Raw genomic sequence first — 15,299 nt, forward strand, 5'->3', positions numbered from 1 at the left:
AAATTAGCTTTTGTTATCCAATTTGTTTTAGCGATATGTGTTAATTGTCAATAATTACATTTTCCATTGACTCTTCTTAGTCGGATCACGAATAAAATGTTTTTCCATTCGATTGCTGTTGCTGTTGCTCTATCGATGATATGATGAAATTGAATTGCTGCAAGTCCTGCTTTCATTTGCCCATATTAGCAAAATTATTATTGTTGCTCAGCACACTACAGGCGCTCTTAAGCGTCAGGTCAATAAGAGACAAAGAGAGCGAGATGGAGAGAAGGAGTGAGACAGAGCGAGCGAGATGGAGAGAACGATCGAAACGCAGTGATCGAGGGAGAGTAGGAGAAAAGATGAGTGCTTTAGCATACAATGCCATTTTGTCGTGTCTATGCTAATTTCAAAATGAACATACATTTATTGCTTTTATATCATGCCAATAAATAGATGCTAATGGGCTCTTTTGTCGGTACAGACAACTCACCGGCTTTTCATAATTTGTTAATATATTTGATCGTAATATTCGCCGATATTAATAGGAAATATTCCGTATTATTGAATGTTTTTTTTTTCTGCATTTGTTTGTGTCTATTGAGATTTCTGGATGGTTTCCTAATAGAATTTCAAATCTTGATTTAAAAAAAAAAACGAAACAATTGACAGGCCATAAGAAAATCGTGTGTACGGAATGCGGATATAATGACACACTCAATGGCGTCTATTCTCTAGATTAGAGTCAAAGGTAAATGAAAATAAAAAAGAAAATAGAAGAAGATTTTCAAATCTGAAAAATAGATAAAATTTCCGAGAAGAGTTGGTAATAGAAATGTTATTATTAAATGCAGAATTTATTTACTCTTTTTTTATGAAAACTGAAAAAAAAATAACCAAGAGATATGAATTGAATCTGTTGCGTTTGAATCTGAATTGTGATCATTTGACACATGCAAATAAAATTGTTTGATCAAAGCGCACAATGGTTGGTTACTGCAAATAAAAATGATTTTCACAACTAAAACTATTTCCATTAAATTTTCTGCACAAACAAGTGAAATCTTTCCCATCGAATAGTTTCAAATAAATCGACTGATTTATGTGTAAATGAAGCCGTACGTTGATTGCATTGTGAAATCCAAGAGATGAAAAAATGCTTTCAGCATTGAACTGAGGCCGAGTATGTTTAACGCGAACGATTTGCGCATATATTTCACCGATTCAAGTAATCGAGCGGTTTCGGTGTGAATTTAGCAGTAAAATGAGCAATCATTCAATACAATGAGAGCGCGAGCGCCTATTTGCACAGCAATCCAAACACTGGTCTAATTTCAGTTGTTGGTTGGTGCGGGTGCGTGTGCGCACGCACTTACGAGCGCATACCGTTTACACCGACTATTGTGACAACAAAACAAACGTGTTTTACTCGTTATTGTTGCTGTTCAATTGGTTTTGAGCGATTGAGAGTCTCAATTTGAGACAAACCGTACCGAAGAAAATGAGAGACAAAAAAAAACAGCAACACGACGTGAAGACTTTTAGTCCAACTATTCCAAGTTATGTGTCACACAGCGTCTACAATGAATGGCTAAAAAAAACACATCACAGTAAATGGGGTACATTAAAAATGCGTGTAATTAACATGACAAAAAAGAGGCGAACTTACTGAGAAGAAAGAAGAAGAAAAAAAACACCGTATGACTGAATTACTAAATTTAAATCGATCAAACAAAAAAAAACAGCAGCAGCACCACTTGAATTTGTATTTGAAATACTTTAGGCTATTGTTACAGTTTTAGTGACGCACACAAATCATCAGGTGCGCCTTTTTTTCTCTCTATTCCACGTGTGTATTGTATGGAAGGCGCAATGTGAATAACTTAAGTAAAGGTTGTAGACTTTTATCGAGCGAAAGATGGAAAGAAAGAAAAACATAGCGAACCAACCAAGTTTAATACGAATATAATAAAAATAGCGATGATATTTAAATAAGAACGAAGCACAAGTGGAATGCTGTTTGAATCATTCGCAAAATTGTTTATAAGGTAGATAGATGGAAGTTGAATACAATTAATAAAGGTATGAGAGAATGAGTAGAATAAAATACAATTGAATAGTTTTGGCCTGGAATTGGCAATATATTCGGTAGAACATAATGATAAGAGAATAAATTGAAAACAGACTCACTTGTTTTCAATGTGACAAACGATAAGTATAATAAGTAAACGGCTTTTTGTTTCAATGTGAAAAAAAAACACAACAGCAGAACACTCACACAAAGTCGACTCATGCAAGATTCGTCTGAGTCGAATGTTATTTTGTTATTGTTGCTACTGCCGCTACTGATGCTGTTTCAATTTTTTTTTCCTTCGTTGTCATGAAAATTCGCTTGAAATCCGCGCAAATACGTTGATAAAACATACACACAACGTCTTTGAAATTACTTTCCGCTTGACAAACTCATATTAAATATTTTGCGACAATGATTCAACATATCATGCAATTTGGTTGGTCTTACGCAGCCGTATATTTGGGCAGTGTTCTGGATCCGATGTGTTTCGGGATGACACACATATTTTTTTTTTTTTCTCTCTATCCACTAATATTGACTGACGAGCGCGTGCGTGCGCGCTCGCGTCTATAATGAATTCGACAGAAAAATTCGGTTTCGTAATTATTATTTTTTTTTTTTTTCAAAGTGAATAATGAAAAAGATGTACGAGACAATTGAATGAGAACACACGAAAAAAAAAAATCGCTCGGGAAGAATTAAACAAAAACCGCCGTTCCAATAAGAAAATCGGCACAAGCCGAAATTCTGTCAGTATGTGCTGCAATATTGGCTGAGACGCACAGCGATTTTCGAATTATTCGATTTCAAGTGCTCACAAAGTGTATGTGTGTTTTTTTTTTCGTGGATGTCAATAATAGTTTTGGATAGTGATAAAAAAAAATTTACGGTGTTGTAAACTATAAATTCGAATACATTTAAATTTATTTGTGCGTTTTTTTCTCACAATTTTTCTTATTCTAAGTGCAATGGCCGGTTCAGTGAGACAAAGTACGTGTTTGATTTATGGATTATTTATTTTGTTTGTTTTTGATTACCGAATTTATTAATCTTGTTTTGTTATGTAAACACATTTTATTATCCAGTTTTCATTCTACTGACGATTACATTCTGCGTTATGGGCCAGAATTATCAGTATATTCCAAGTGGTACATATATCCCAAATAATAATATTTTTAATGGATGTGACTTTTACGAATCGATTGAGCTGGGACGAGTCTATGACGTTTTCTCGCCATATTTCCCCGAAAAATATCCACCCGGAACGAATTGCCGATGGTCGGGATGCGCACCATATGGTACAAATATCGTGATTAAATGTACCGAAATGAAAATACCAACGGTAATTATTCACCATTTCTTTTGCGATGAGAAAAAAACGATCTGGTAAAATTGTTTGTTTTTAAAATTGTAAGTTTGTTTAAATAAATTCATCAAGTAGATATGAAGAGTAGAGATAATGAGAAATTATTTGACGAATGAAAAACAAATTCTTGACAAATTCTTAAAGTAAAGTTTTGGAATTATTTCAATCATTATCATTTCAAAGATTTATATTTTTGGAAATTAATTTCGAAAAAAAAAAAAAATGATTTCTTCATAGTATGGAACGTGTGACGAGCGCACTGATAGACTTGAGGTTTCTTATCAAGGTTGTCAAGAATTGAACGATGCCATGCGATATTGCACGCAACCTTTTGTCATGGAAACAAGATCAAATGCTCTGGTTATGGGTATGTGAGAGTTGAATTGAATTCTTTTTGCATAAATTTCTTCTTTGACTTAAAGAGATTTTTCCTTCAAAAGTTTAAGATTTTTTCATGCAAAGAAGATTCCAATATATAATAATGAATTCGAAAAACACTTTTGTTCATATTCAGTGCCATTAAAACAATCCGTTTTTCAATTTGCTTCGATAATTTCCAAAATACTATTTATTTTATCAAATATAAAGCACTTCGAACTTTTCCAAATTCGACTGGTGGGAGCTTCTTCTGCCAAATCTATGCACAAAAGAGCGCATTACCCGCTGCTCAACCAATGTCACCAAATCAATATATCCAAGGGCCATCATTTCCCATTCGCGGTAACTATGTGCCAGCTGTATCACAGCAACAAAACTATCCACCAACGTACCAGACCAGTTATGATCAACAAAATGTGCGATATGAACAAGGTTTTCAGCCATCGTACTACAGAGGAAGATTTCAAGAGCAAGGGCGACCTGCTTACCAACCCTCCTATCAACCGGCCTATCAAAATCAAATTTACCGACCAGTCTATCGGCCTGCTTATCAGGTTCAACCAAATTATCAGTCTCAACCAAACTATCAACCCGCGTACAATGGCTATCAAAGTGGGTATCAGAGTGGTTATCAGACCGCATATCAAACAGGTTACCAGCAAAACATCTATCCAGTTGGGCAACAAAAGCAAGTTTACCCTACATACACGCCCACTCAACAGGTGTATCAGCCGATGGGGCCCCAAGACCAAGGTCAATGCCCATGTGGTCTACGAAAAAGGGTATGTATTTTTCTTTTTTATATTATTTTCTGCTTTTTTTTTCATTATTTTAACCGCTTTTATGTTCATTCTTTTCAATTTACATAATATGGTCGATGTACAAATAGCCTCGCATTTTGAACGGTGAAAGTATTGATATTGAACAAATGCCGTTCGCTTGTGGATTGATCGATTTGAATACAAAAACCGTTTTTTGCGATTGTACAATCATCAGTCCAAATTTTATTGTAACGGTTGCACATTGTCTACATAATCGCACAATAAACACAGTTGGAGTCATTGTTGGCACAACAGATACCTCCCGACCAACTGAATCACGGTATGCGGCAACGTATCGTCTATTTGGTTCAGTTGTGCATCCAGATTATGACACTCTGTCGATGCTCAATGATATTGCCATTGCCAAAACGGGTCCCATTCAATTTAATCCAGCTGTGGCGCCAGTATGCTTGCCAATCAGGTGAGAGCGCGATCAAAAACGATTTTTCACTTGCAATTTCAGTTGGAATAGCTTCATTTCGATTTTATTAAAATCACTTTCAATCTTTATCCAAAATTTCCTCAATATAGCGAGAGATTATCCGAACAGAATTACGCTTTTTCGCCGGTTGAAGTGGCCGGTTGGGGTGAAGTAAGGAACACTGGTCCATCATCGTCACGTTTGCAAGCAGTCACATTGAATGTTATAACAAATGAACAGTGCAACGATAACTATCCATATCGAATAACTGCCTCACAAATGTGCCTTCTCACACCACAAAAAGATACCTGCAATGTGAGTTATCGCATTTCTTCTTTATTTGTATTGGACTTTCAATTTTCTTGTTCTTAAAAATCAAAATCTGATTTTAGTTCAAAAATCTCTGCAAAATACATTTATGTCAATTTCATTTAGTTCCAATGGAATTAAGCAAGGGTTGTAGAGCATTTTTAGATTAAGTCATTTTTAACAGAAAATTTCCAATTTTGGATTGGGTTCACTTGGTTTTTCAAAACAAAAATTCAATAACATTTCATGTGTCATCAGGGTGATGATGGAGCTGGATTGTGTCATGTTGATACGGTTACGGGTCGTTTGGTGCTTGTCGGAATGCCAAGCTATGGAGTGGGCTGTGGTACGCGTCAACCGCGAGTTGCCGTCCGAATTTCATCGTACATCCCATGGATACTGCGAACAACGAATGAACCATTCTGCGTAATTTAATTGTATTTACTTAGTGCTTAAGAAAAACCACCGCTTTTTTTTCATTTTTAAACTGGAGGTTGAATCAACTTTGCCCAACGAAGGTTAGCAAAACCGAAGGAAGTTTTCAATTGATTTAACATAACAGATATAACTGCCAACATATTAAAAAGTGGCCGATCGAAACAAAATTATTCTACGAAAAAAAAATTAGGTTTTTTCATGTTTATTTTGATTTTTAGAATTATAATAATTTTTGATTAGAAACTCAAAAACAATAAAATTACATGTTGTTTATTTTTTTTTTGTCAATGATAACAAAACTTCAAGGATTTTCATTTTAATTTTATGCTTCTTCATCACCAATGAATTGAAGTTAACGTTTTTCATCTTGAAATGTTTTAGTTTGCATTCAAATGGAATGAAAAACAAAAACAAAACAAAAACACACACAAACAAGTTGATATCTGCGAATGAGAGTCCAATGGACAATATGATTATTACGTCTACGAAACATCCGGTAAAATGGGCTCGTGATTTTATTTTCCATCAATTATTCTAAACTCATTCATTTAATATTTCATTCATGTGAATGAAATTTTTGGGCTACGTCTCTTCATCATTATCACTCACGTGATTGTTGCCATCCAAGTCAAATCGATGGTTGTGTGTTCGACGGTAGTTGGTTGGTTGCATTGGGTGTATTTGTTCGGTTCATTCACAAAATGATCAAGAAGAAGAGAGAGGAACAAAATGAATGGTGTTATTGACTTTCGATTTAAAGCAAATCAAGTCGACGAGAAATCGGCCGAATCGATTGTTATTGTCATTACACAAATGTGACAAATCGACAGACACTAAAAAAAAGAAGGTGACAATTGTTCATTGACAACAGAAAGAGAAAAAAGGGATCTAGATCTAAGGACAACCTTTTAGACTTTGTAGAAGTGTAAAATACGAAATAAGCGGGGAGAGAGAGAGAGAAAGAAAGCAGAGAAGAGTGAAAAAACCGAACAGTCAACAACAACGAAAGCGGACGTACGCGTTTACGTGTATAACATGACGTGAATATATCACACATACACCAACCAATCAATCAGTGCCGCTTCTTTGGTGCGCGCTGAGAGAATATCCAAACGGAATCCAATAAAATTTTCCTCATCATTTTTCGGATTGCATGGCCGAAGGTTGAGACCCTGGGCGCAACCAAGCACATGTCATACGTTTGAATTACACATCAACAGAGGAAAGCAGACGACGAAAAAGAAAAAAAATCAACGGGGAAGACAAGACAAATTATTACTGACAAACAAGCTAAAAACGAAAAAAGATGTGCAAAGGAAACGAAAAGAAAGGAAAAGAAACAACGGCAAGCAGAGAGCGAGAGAGAGAGAGCGAGAGAGAGAGAGCGAGAGAGAGAGAGCTAGAGAGAGAGAGAGCGAGAGAGAGAGAAGAATGGAGAAAAAGTGTTCGAATCGATCCATTTCAATCTTAAACAATGAGCCCAACGAATAAATGAATCACCGGTGACAAAAATGTGATTTGAATCGAAATTAATTTGTTAATCACACTTAATCGCATTCTCATTTTATTACTTGTTCCCGTCGAAAGAGAGTAGACAAAAAAAGACACCGAATGCCTGTGGCATTTGTGAGTGCAGTCGCGGACTTCGGATATTCGCATGAAATCGAAACGAAATGGCGCGAATGCATTCCAAAGCAGATACAGAGCAAATGCATTTTGGCCGTTTTCAACTTGGGAAAATATGTGAATGAAATGTGATCCGTTTTGTGGCAGGTCAAATATTTCTTTTAGTGTATCTTTTACACCGCATGCGATAGATAATCCATCATTTCGATCACAAAAGCTAATTGTGTCTCTGATTTTGACACGGCACATGAAAGAACATTCAAATACAACCGAAGATTAGTCATTCAATTTGGATGTTTGCGCTCATAATCAACGAGGCTGGCAACGAACGGAAAATATGAATCACTTGGTACTTTCATTGTGCACACATGCATCAATCTATATTTGATTTGACACCCAAAATTCTCGGCAATTTCATAATTGATGATCGTTTTGCCCGTTTTATTAGGCTCTTTACAGATAGTTTTATTTTTAATCGGGAACTAAATGTTCGGTTAAATTATGATCTTTTTATGGAATAAAATAGATTTTTGTTCGGAAAGATTTTGATGAATGGTTGAAAAAAAAGTCAGTAGCAATGTAAAGTAAGTATGATTGCATTGCCTTGAAGTATATTGAAGTCATATTCAATATTCCGATATCATGGTGCCAAACCGAAAGTCTTATGACTTGCTAAAAGGAATCATTTGGTTCGTTTGTGCTAAAAAAAAAGTCAATGGTTTGAACTACCGTGAATTTACACATTTTTACGATACATATTTTTGGATTTACTCATCGAAGAGGATCAAAGAGATTCTTGTTGTTGCTTATTTGTTTCTGTCTAGGGGGGCCCCCCGCCTTTCTCTCTTTCTCTCTCTCTCTCTCCAATTTGCCATTGAAATCTTCAAAATTCATCTGATAATTTGATTTTGATGATAATTTTATCGGTTTGTATCGTGTGTCCTCAGTGGTCGTCAAAGCATGTCGTCAAATATGTGTTTCAAAACGACAAAACGGTCGTCGTTGGCAACGCTCGTGTGCACTCGCGCAATGAGCGTGAATAGAAAAGCTTCCGCAAAAAAAAGTTCATAAAAATACGTCAGCGTATTGAGATGATGTAGCGATGTGTGATATTTGCATCCTGATTGAGTTCCATGGTAATGCACTTAAGCCGGTTATTAAATAAATACTGTGTTCGACTTGCGACCGATCACAAAAAATAAGCAGCTTACCAATACTTTGTTGGCCGTTTTCTTCTTCTTCTTCTTCTTTTTTTCTTTGTTTTGCTTTTTGTTGAAATTCATGCGCAGTGTTAACTTATTCTGCGACCTCTCAACTGCGCGCGATCATAAGCACCATAAAACTGACTTAAGTGATACTTTCTCTTATCATGCAACGAAAAACAAGCAAAGCTCATCATATCACACAGCCAGCGAGAAGATGCGGCAGAAAAAAGTGATACAACAACCGAGCCACATATTCACATGTTGTACGTACGCACGCACGCACAAACGAGAATGAAAACAGAATTATTGTTGATGACAATAAAATGTGAGTGTTTAACATCATCTCTTTTTGAATTCGAATACGTTGTCTGCACGAGCGCTTGCCTCACATATTTATCGCTTAAGCGTTCGTATAATTCAGTTCGATGAATTTTCGTGAATTTTTTTTTCATTGTTGTTGATTGTGTTGCACTGTGTGCTGGTTGGTTGGCACCGAAAACCAAAATTTCACTTCTGCACGCTGCACATGAAGATACGTGATGATACCGTAAAATAGTCGAATGATATTGATTCATGTAGTACATGCACCAAGAAATGAACCTTCAGCTAAATTTAAGTCATTTGCCAAATCGTAAATCGTTGCATTGGTTGCAGCAACAGCAGCAACAGTTAAAAGAAATGTCCGAAAAATAAAACGTTTTTATCGCTCGAAATATCGATGATTTGGATGATGTTACTCTGTTTAAAAAATGATCATATTTTCTTTTTTTTTTGGTGGTGGTGTGTGTGTGTGCCGAGAGAGTTCAACTGCAAAGTGTAGATTATATTACGCATTGAACACTGGACGCACAAATAATTCCGTCAAGTATTTCACTGAGTCGAAATGTTTCGAATTTACGTCGTTTGGTTTATTTTTTTTTTTCCTGCCCGTCCTTAGTTCGTGTATCGTCGATTCGTTTTGTTCAACATTCGCACAGATGAACAACAATTCGCTGACATTCATTGTACCTTTTGCACCCAAACGGTACGTAAATTTTAAGTGTAACAAATTTATGTTTAAATAAATATCAGATTCTGTATGTTTGTACATGTCGCATTTTGTTTTGCCCTGGGTAAGTGTGTGTGTGTGTGTGTAGTTTTTTTTTCTGGTTGCACATCTTTTTCACGAGAATAAAATTTGTACGAAGAGAAAATGTGTGCATTTGCAGATATGTAGCGATCCAGATTAATGGATTGATGCTTGAACGGAGCGCAAACCAGCAGCTAACCAAACAACATAAAAGTGTAAAATATTATGAAACTAAAGTATGAATAATGGTCAATACTAAATAATCACTCGAGAGAGCTCTCTGTGCTCAACTACTTGAGCACAGAAAAGGAGAACCGAAAACTCGACAGCAGAAAATACACACAGAGACAGAGAGAGAGAGAGAGAGAGAGAGAGAGAGAGAGAGAGAGAGAGAAGGAGAAAAAGAAAAAGACACACACGAAAGAAATGATGAGCAATTCGAGATAATGTTAATAAACACTTCAAAGCAGTGCGTTTGCTTCTCTCTCTTCATCTTAGCTTCTGCTCGACGAATTTTACCATTTTCAATACACACCGTGCATTATTGTCATATCCATCGCTTGCAAATGTATGTTTTATTCTTCGTGGTTTTGGTTTTCATTTTGCCAAGTATCTGAAAACCGTTTTCATTTCATTCCGTACTCGAATCGATAAGTATTGATAATGAGAGTAATTTGCACGGAACGACAAATGGTCTCTGATTTCGAAATTCAATTCAAAATCCACACTGTCCAGATCGACCGACTCACTGGGTGGCAAACCGACAAAAAAATATTGTTTGCTTATTTATTGGTTTGGTCAATTTATTTAAATCGAAATTGCCGGCTTCGGCTTCAGCGAAATACTTGAATTTGGCCGTTTTTGTCTGTACAGACAGCACAGTGTAGTTTCGTCAATAGAGTTCGGTCGATTGTCGACATATAGTTATCAACAAAAATGGGGCATCCCAATGATAACATCCATTGGATATGTGTGTATGCATGACACATGGCTGCAAGTTTACAACTCAAGCCTACCCATTGAAATTGTACTTACCTCAACATCCCATTTAAACAAGATTCTCGAAGGATATGTGCTCTACACATCTGACATCATTAAAACAGTTTCACTTTTTCCCAGTGAATTTCGAAAAGAAAACCGCTAATTGTTTGTAATTAGTTTGGAATTTAACCTGTGTATTTTATGCGTTCACCGCAGCATTCAATATCGATAAATTGTGCTCAAATTTCATGAGCCATATTTTAGTAGTTGATGCAAGGGTTTTTCCTGTTGGTAATGTACATTATCAGAAATTGAGTACGCAACGCTTACACTTTAGTGGCTTGGATTTCTCGGCAGGCATCAAAATTAGCTGCTCAAAGCAGAATGAAATGGGTAAGGTGAAATCAGTGGAATAAAACCGACAAGGTTTCGAAGAATGGTACTTTTTTTTACACTATCCGCCCTCCTCTAATAAATCGATGATCAAGAGTCACTGAACGAGGTGCACTAAATGATTTTAGATCGGAAGAAGAATTTATTCACCACACGAAAGAAATATGAGGGAAAAAAGTTTAATACACACGCACGTTCACTCATCGCTGTGCCCATTTCAGCGAGAGTAACGATGAAGACGACAGTTATTGACAATGAGCAATGCTGAATCCGTTCATGCACCAAAAACATCAGTGATAATAATAATTAATAATCGTAAAAACAGTTTTTATTGAGCTCATCGTTTGGTCAGTGGTCGTCGCCGGTCGTGTGCTTGTTTCTCCTCCGTTGTTCTCCTTGTTGCCTTTTGTGCCCGGTATTGAGCCTCTTTTTTGTGTTTGCCTTGTATATGGTGCTACGCAGCTCAAACTTAGCCAAAAGGAAAAGAAAAGAAGAAACTGCACTCCAGTGAAAATAGCGCTTATACTCAATCAAAGACATAAATTAAATAAATGGGTACAACGCCGAATTTATGCATTCAATTAAATATAAATTTGGTTAAATGCAGATTAAAAATACCTGTATCGGTTACTCCTGCATATTTTATTTCGGTTGGCGGTTGTTGTTCTTCTTCTTTTTATTTCATTTTTTCCCCCTTTCCGATGAAGATAGCTGTGGCGTTTTTTCCTCTCTCGCGGTTGATTCATTTGATGGAACATTCGGGAATGAGAGATTAAAGAAAATTCCAACAATGTAACTATCGGCTACTGCGGCAGAAGACCAGTTGTATTCAGCATCTTCATAAAAAGTGACACCTTTTTTGCCGAATAAACGGATGTTAAATATGAAACGTGGTTTTCACTATAAATAAATCAATCGATTTGTGCTATAAAACGATTCATTTTATTTGCTTTGATATATGCATAGCTAACATCACTGATGCTTTCTGGTGGCGTATCACTTACGCATATCGCGTCCAAAAAACTTGTTGGACGCTCGGAAGAAATAATTCATGCCCTAAATGTTAAATCAGTGCAATTAACGAATGAAAAACGTCTGGCGCTCTGCCACAATTATGTGCACCAAATGAAACGACACCATGAAGCTTTTGTCGGCACACCAATCTACTGCCTTCAAAAATTATTCAATTGAATTTAAATGCATCTTGTCAATTCAATAGATAATTAAATCGGTCAGAATTTTACGACATTGTGAAATGAAAATAATGAATTGCAGAAAAGCTCATACGCAAAATAGTGTCCGCTGCCTATTTATTTTATGCCTACGGGACTCATCTGCGTATGAACATTTCTCAGAGTCAAATTTCGTAATTATTATTGGATATTGTTGAATAATTCCAACCGATTCAATTGTTAAATTGCAGCATACGCCAATTGGATATTGACCTGAATCGCCTCTGCACACTCCTTTGATCTGCCCAATATATCCAGCACGTAACATTCTCTTCGTTAATTTAGTGTTTGGATAGAATTTTTGGCACTTTTCTTTATCGAAATATGGTGCCATTAATCAGAGTTTGACTTATCCGCCAGATATATGCTATGGCATAAAAAAAATATGCGCATATTTTTTTATGCCATAGCATATATCTGGCGGATAAGTCAAACTCTGCCATTAATGCACGAAGCTTTATGGGTTCAGGCAATGAAACATTGGTACATACTTGTATTCGTTGGGGAACAAATCCGAAGATAAACATTTGTTTTTAACCGTTAAACGGATTTGAGTCAATTTTCCATTGCCCCAACAAGCAGTATGGCATTCGTCGCCTTCTTTGAGAATAGTATCATCGTTGGCGAGGAACCAACGCGAACCTTGATTGACCCATCAATCAAATTACTTTGAGAAAAAGAACAAAAACGAAATATATCAGATTGTTCGGTTTGGATTTGATTTTTGATTTTTTACAATACACTATACAATGCGCTGCGGTGATCACCCACTCTTTTCCCAGAATCGCACCACCACAATGTACATTTCCGATTTGTTTGGTGGGCACTCTTTTCACTACATGTTCATACGCATTATATGAATAATCGTATATGTCAGATTCAGATCCGCCAACAATCCGTGGTGATTCATTATAAGATGCATTCGCTAGTGACAAATGACATGAGGATCGATTCAAAAACTATTTAAAAAAAAAAATAAAGCATTGAATTTTAATTAAAAAATACATCATTAATATGAATACCTAGGTTTTTATTTATTTATTTGTTACGGAGCCTACATTTATGCCAATATGTGTTCCCGCCCATGGTGCGTCTTTTGCAAAGAGAATACAGTGAGGGGAGGGATGATATAAAAGTGAGGCTTTCATACCAGAATTGGGTCCGGAAAACCATGGTAAAACCGGCCTGATTCTGGAAAACCAGGGGAAATACAATGATGATGAATTTTTGCAATTAAAGTACGTTAACATCAATGAGAAAAATCAAATGAAAAGTCAAACTTAATCTAAATTGGTTAGGTATATTGAATAGTAAGTATACGATGCAAGGAAGAGTAGGTAAATGCATTCCGATTTGCAATCGGAGGTTATGTGTTGAAATCCACGTCGGCACTGAACTATTTTATTTTCTAAGTTGGCACCTGATTGTTTTGATTCAATAGAAGTCGCAAAGTCCGAATGTTCTGAACTAAACCCAATCGATTTCAAATGTTTCGAAATGAATTTTCTATAGCTTCACGCTCTTGATTTGATCGTTGAAAATTAGAAGAAGAAAAACACCTCACACTTAACATTTTATTCAACTGATGTGCTAAAATGCAATTTTACATTTTGAGTTTCGATCACGAAATTGTCACAAAATTCAATAAAAATGGAGCAAATTTTCCCAAACATCCTGATATTTACTATGGTAACGACGCAAACCGAGAGCACCAGTAGTAGAATAAGTATTTTGACGATTCAGTTGTGCGTCAGACGCAATAGTGAAATTTCCTATACGAAATGAAACGAATAAAAATCGACATCGGTGTCAAGACAGCGACACATTCAGCAGAGAAATGCGTTGAGACATCAAATCTTAAATGTAGAAAATCAACAAATTTGATTGAAGATTGATGATTTTTATCTGATTGATGAGTGTCGATTGTCTAACATTTGTATATGGCTTTTATTTGAAACGGCCAGACAACGGTGATTTCCACAAATAGAAACCCTTTCTCAAATCGCAAAAGTTATTGAGATTTTGTTCGCACCCAATTTGCCATTTCATTTGGTTCGTCACCACGATTGACGTAACTTTTCTGCAAAATCGACATGTATTGGTTCATCATGGCTCATTAAAGGTATTACTACTTTTTGTCGTTCGTTTTTTCGAAATTATCTGTGAACGGAGTTGAAATTAAACTAATTCATTGGATCGGCGAATTTGGAAATAATTTTAAGTGTATGGGAATGAATCCAAAAGTGATTGTACTCAATTTCACTTGGCTATAATTTTATGGATAATTTTGTGTATCGTTAACACATGTGGATTAGTCATTGGAACTGTATGTCCAATAGCATTGTGTGCGGATTACGTTTTGTAGAACGCCTTTTTCTCATTATGATTTAGTTTAACACGGCAAACAGTTGTTGGCAACAACAGCAAAAAGACCAATCGACAAATCCGAATCATTCGATTCGCCGAAACATTTCACAAACATAACATTTTCATTCGTTGGCCAATAGCTTGCTGTGTTTATTTTACATTGTCGATTCGACACACTCATTAGAATCAAAATACATTCCATCGCGCTGTATCAACCAGTTTCCATGCTTCGAATGTCTAACTGTACGAACCAAATTTATATATTCTCTCCCATAGTCATATGGCAAATTTCGGCTAACGGTTGTTTCCAAAGTTGAACAGCATATATTTGATCCTCGAAATTGTTATTGATAATTTTTGAATTCATTGAAAATTAGTCACAAATCAATGTTGAACCGATTCAGGGCATCGCGTGTATTAAACGAAAAGCTGTGAATCGATTAACGAGAGTATAATTATTAAACGATCCGATGAAAGATTCAATAGAATATTATGTTCTTGGAAGAGAACAAAAAACGAAAGAAAAAAAAAAACTACGGCGCACACACAGAAACACACCTTGAATTTTGAATTGTTTCTCACGACAATCGAGGTGCTTCGACTGTGTTACTCTCTGTCTAACACATCGATTTGATTG

At 36.0% G+C, this 15,299-nt stretch overlaps 1 protein-coding gene across 1 annotated transcript; it reads left to right on the forward strand.

The window, feature by feature from the left end:
* Positions 1-2,493: 2,493 nt before the first annotated feature.
* Positions 2,494-6,088, forward strand: LOC129576896 (complement C1r subcomponent-like). Its single transcript, XM_055462986.1, has 8 exons — positions 2,494-2,879; positions 3,021-3,046; positions 3,142-3,398; positions 3,660-3,789; positions 4,011-4,582; positions 4,690-5,042; positions 5,153-5,357; positions 5,610-6,088. Exons 2-8 carry the CDS (start codon positions 3,025-3,027, stop codon positions 5,784-5,786), a joined length of 1,716 nt encoding a protein of 571 aa, XP_055318961.1. The 5' UTR covers positions 2,494-2,879; positions 3,021-3,024; the 3' UTR covers positions 5,787-6,088.
* The last annotated feature ends 9,211 nt before the right edge of the window (positions 6,089-15,299 follow it).

Source organism: Sitodiplosis mosellana, unplaced genomic scaffold, assembly GCF_009176505.1.
Source record: "Sitodiplosis mosellana isolate CC-2019 unplaced genomic scaffold, AAFC_SMos_1.0 Smas_scaffold_6191, whole genome shotgun sequence".
In the NCBI taxonomy this organism is placed as follows: domain Eukaryota; kingdom Metazoa; phylum Arthropoda; class Insecta; order Diptera; family Cecidomyiidae; genus Sitodiplosis; species Sitodiplosis mosellana.

Excerpts from the sequence above, each read along its gene's own strand:
- LOC129576896 (XM_055462986.1), top strand. The coding sequence starts at position 3,025 with ATGGCCGGTTCAGTGAGACAAA. Across the intron at positions 3,047-3,141 it reads GGCCGGTTCAGTGAGACAAA|TTTTCATTCTACTGACGATT; the intron begins GTACGTGTTTGA and ends TTTATTATCCAG. Across the intron at positions 3,399-3,659 it reads CCGAAATGAAAATACCAACG|TATGGAACGTGTGACGAGCG; the intron begins GTAATTATTCAC and ends ATTTCTTCATAG.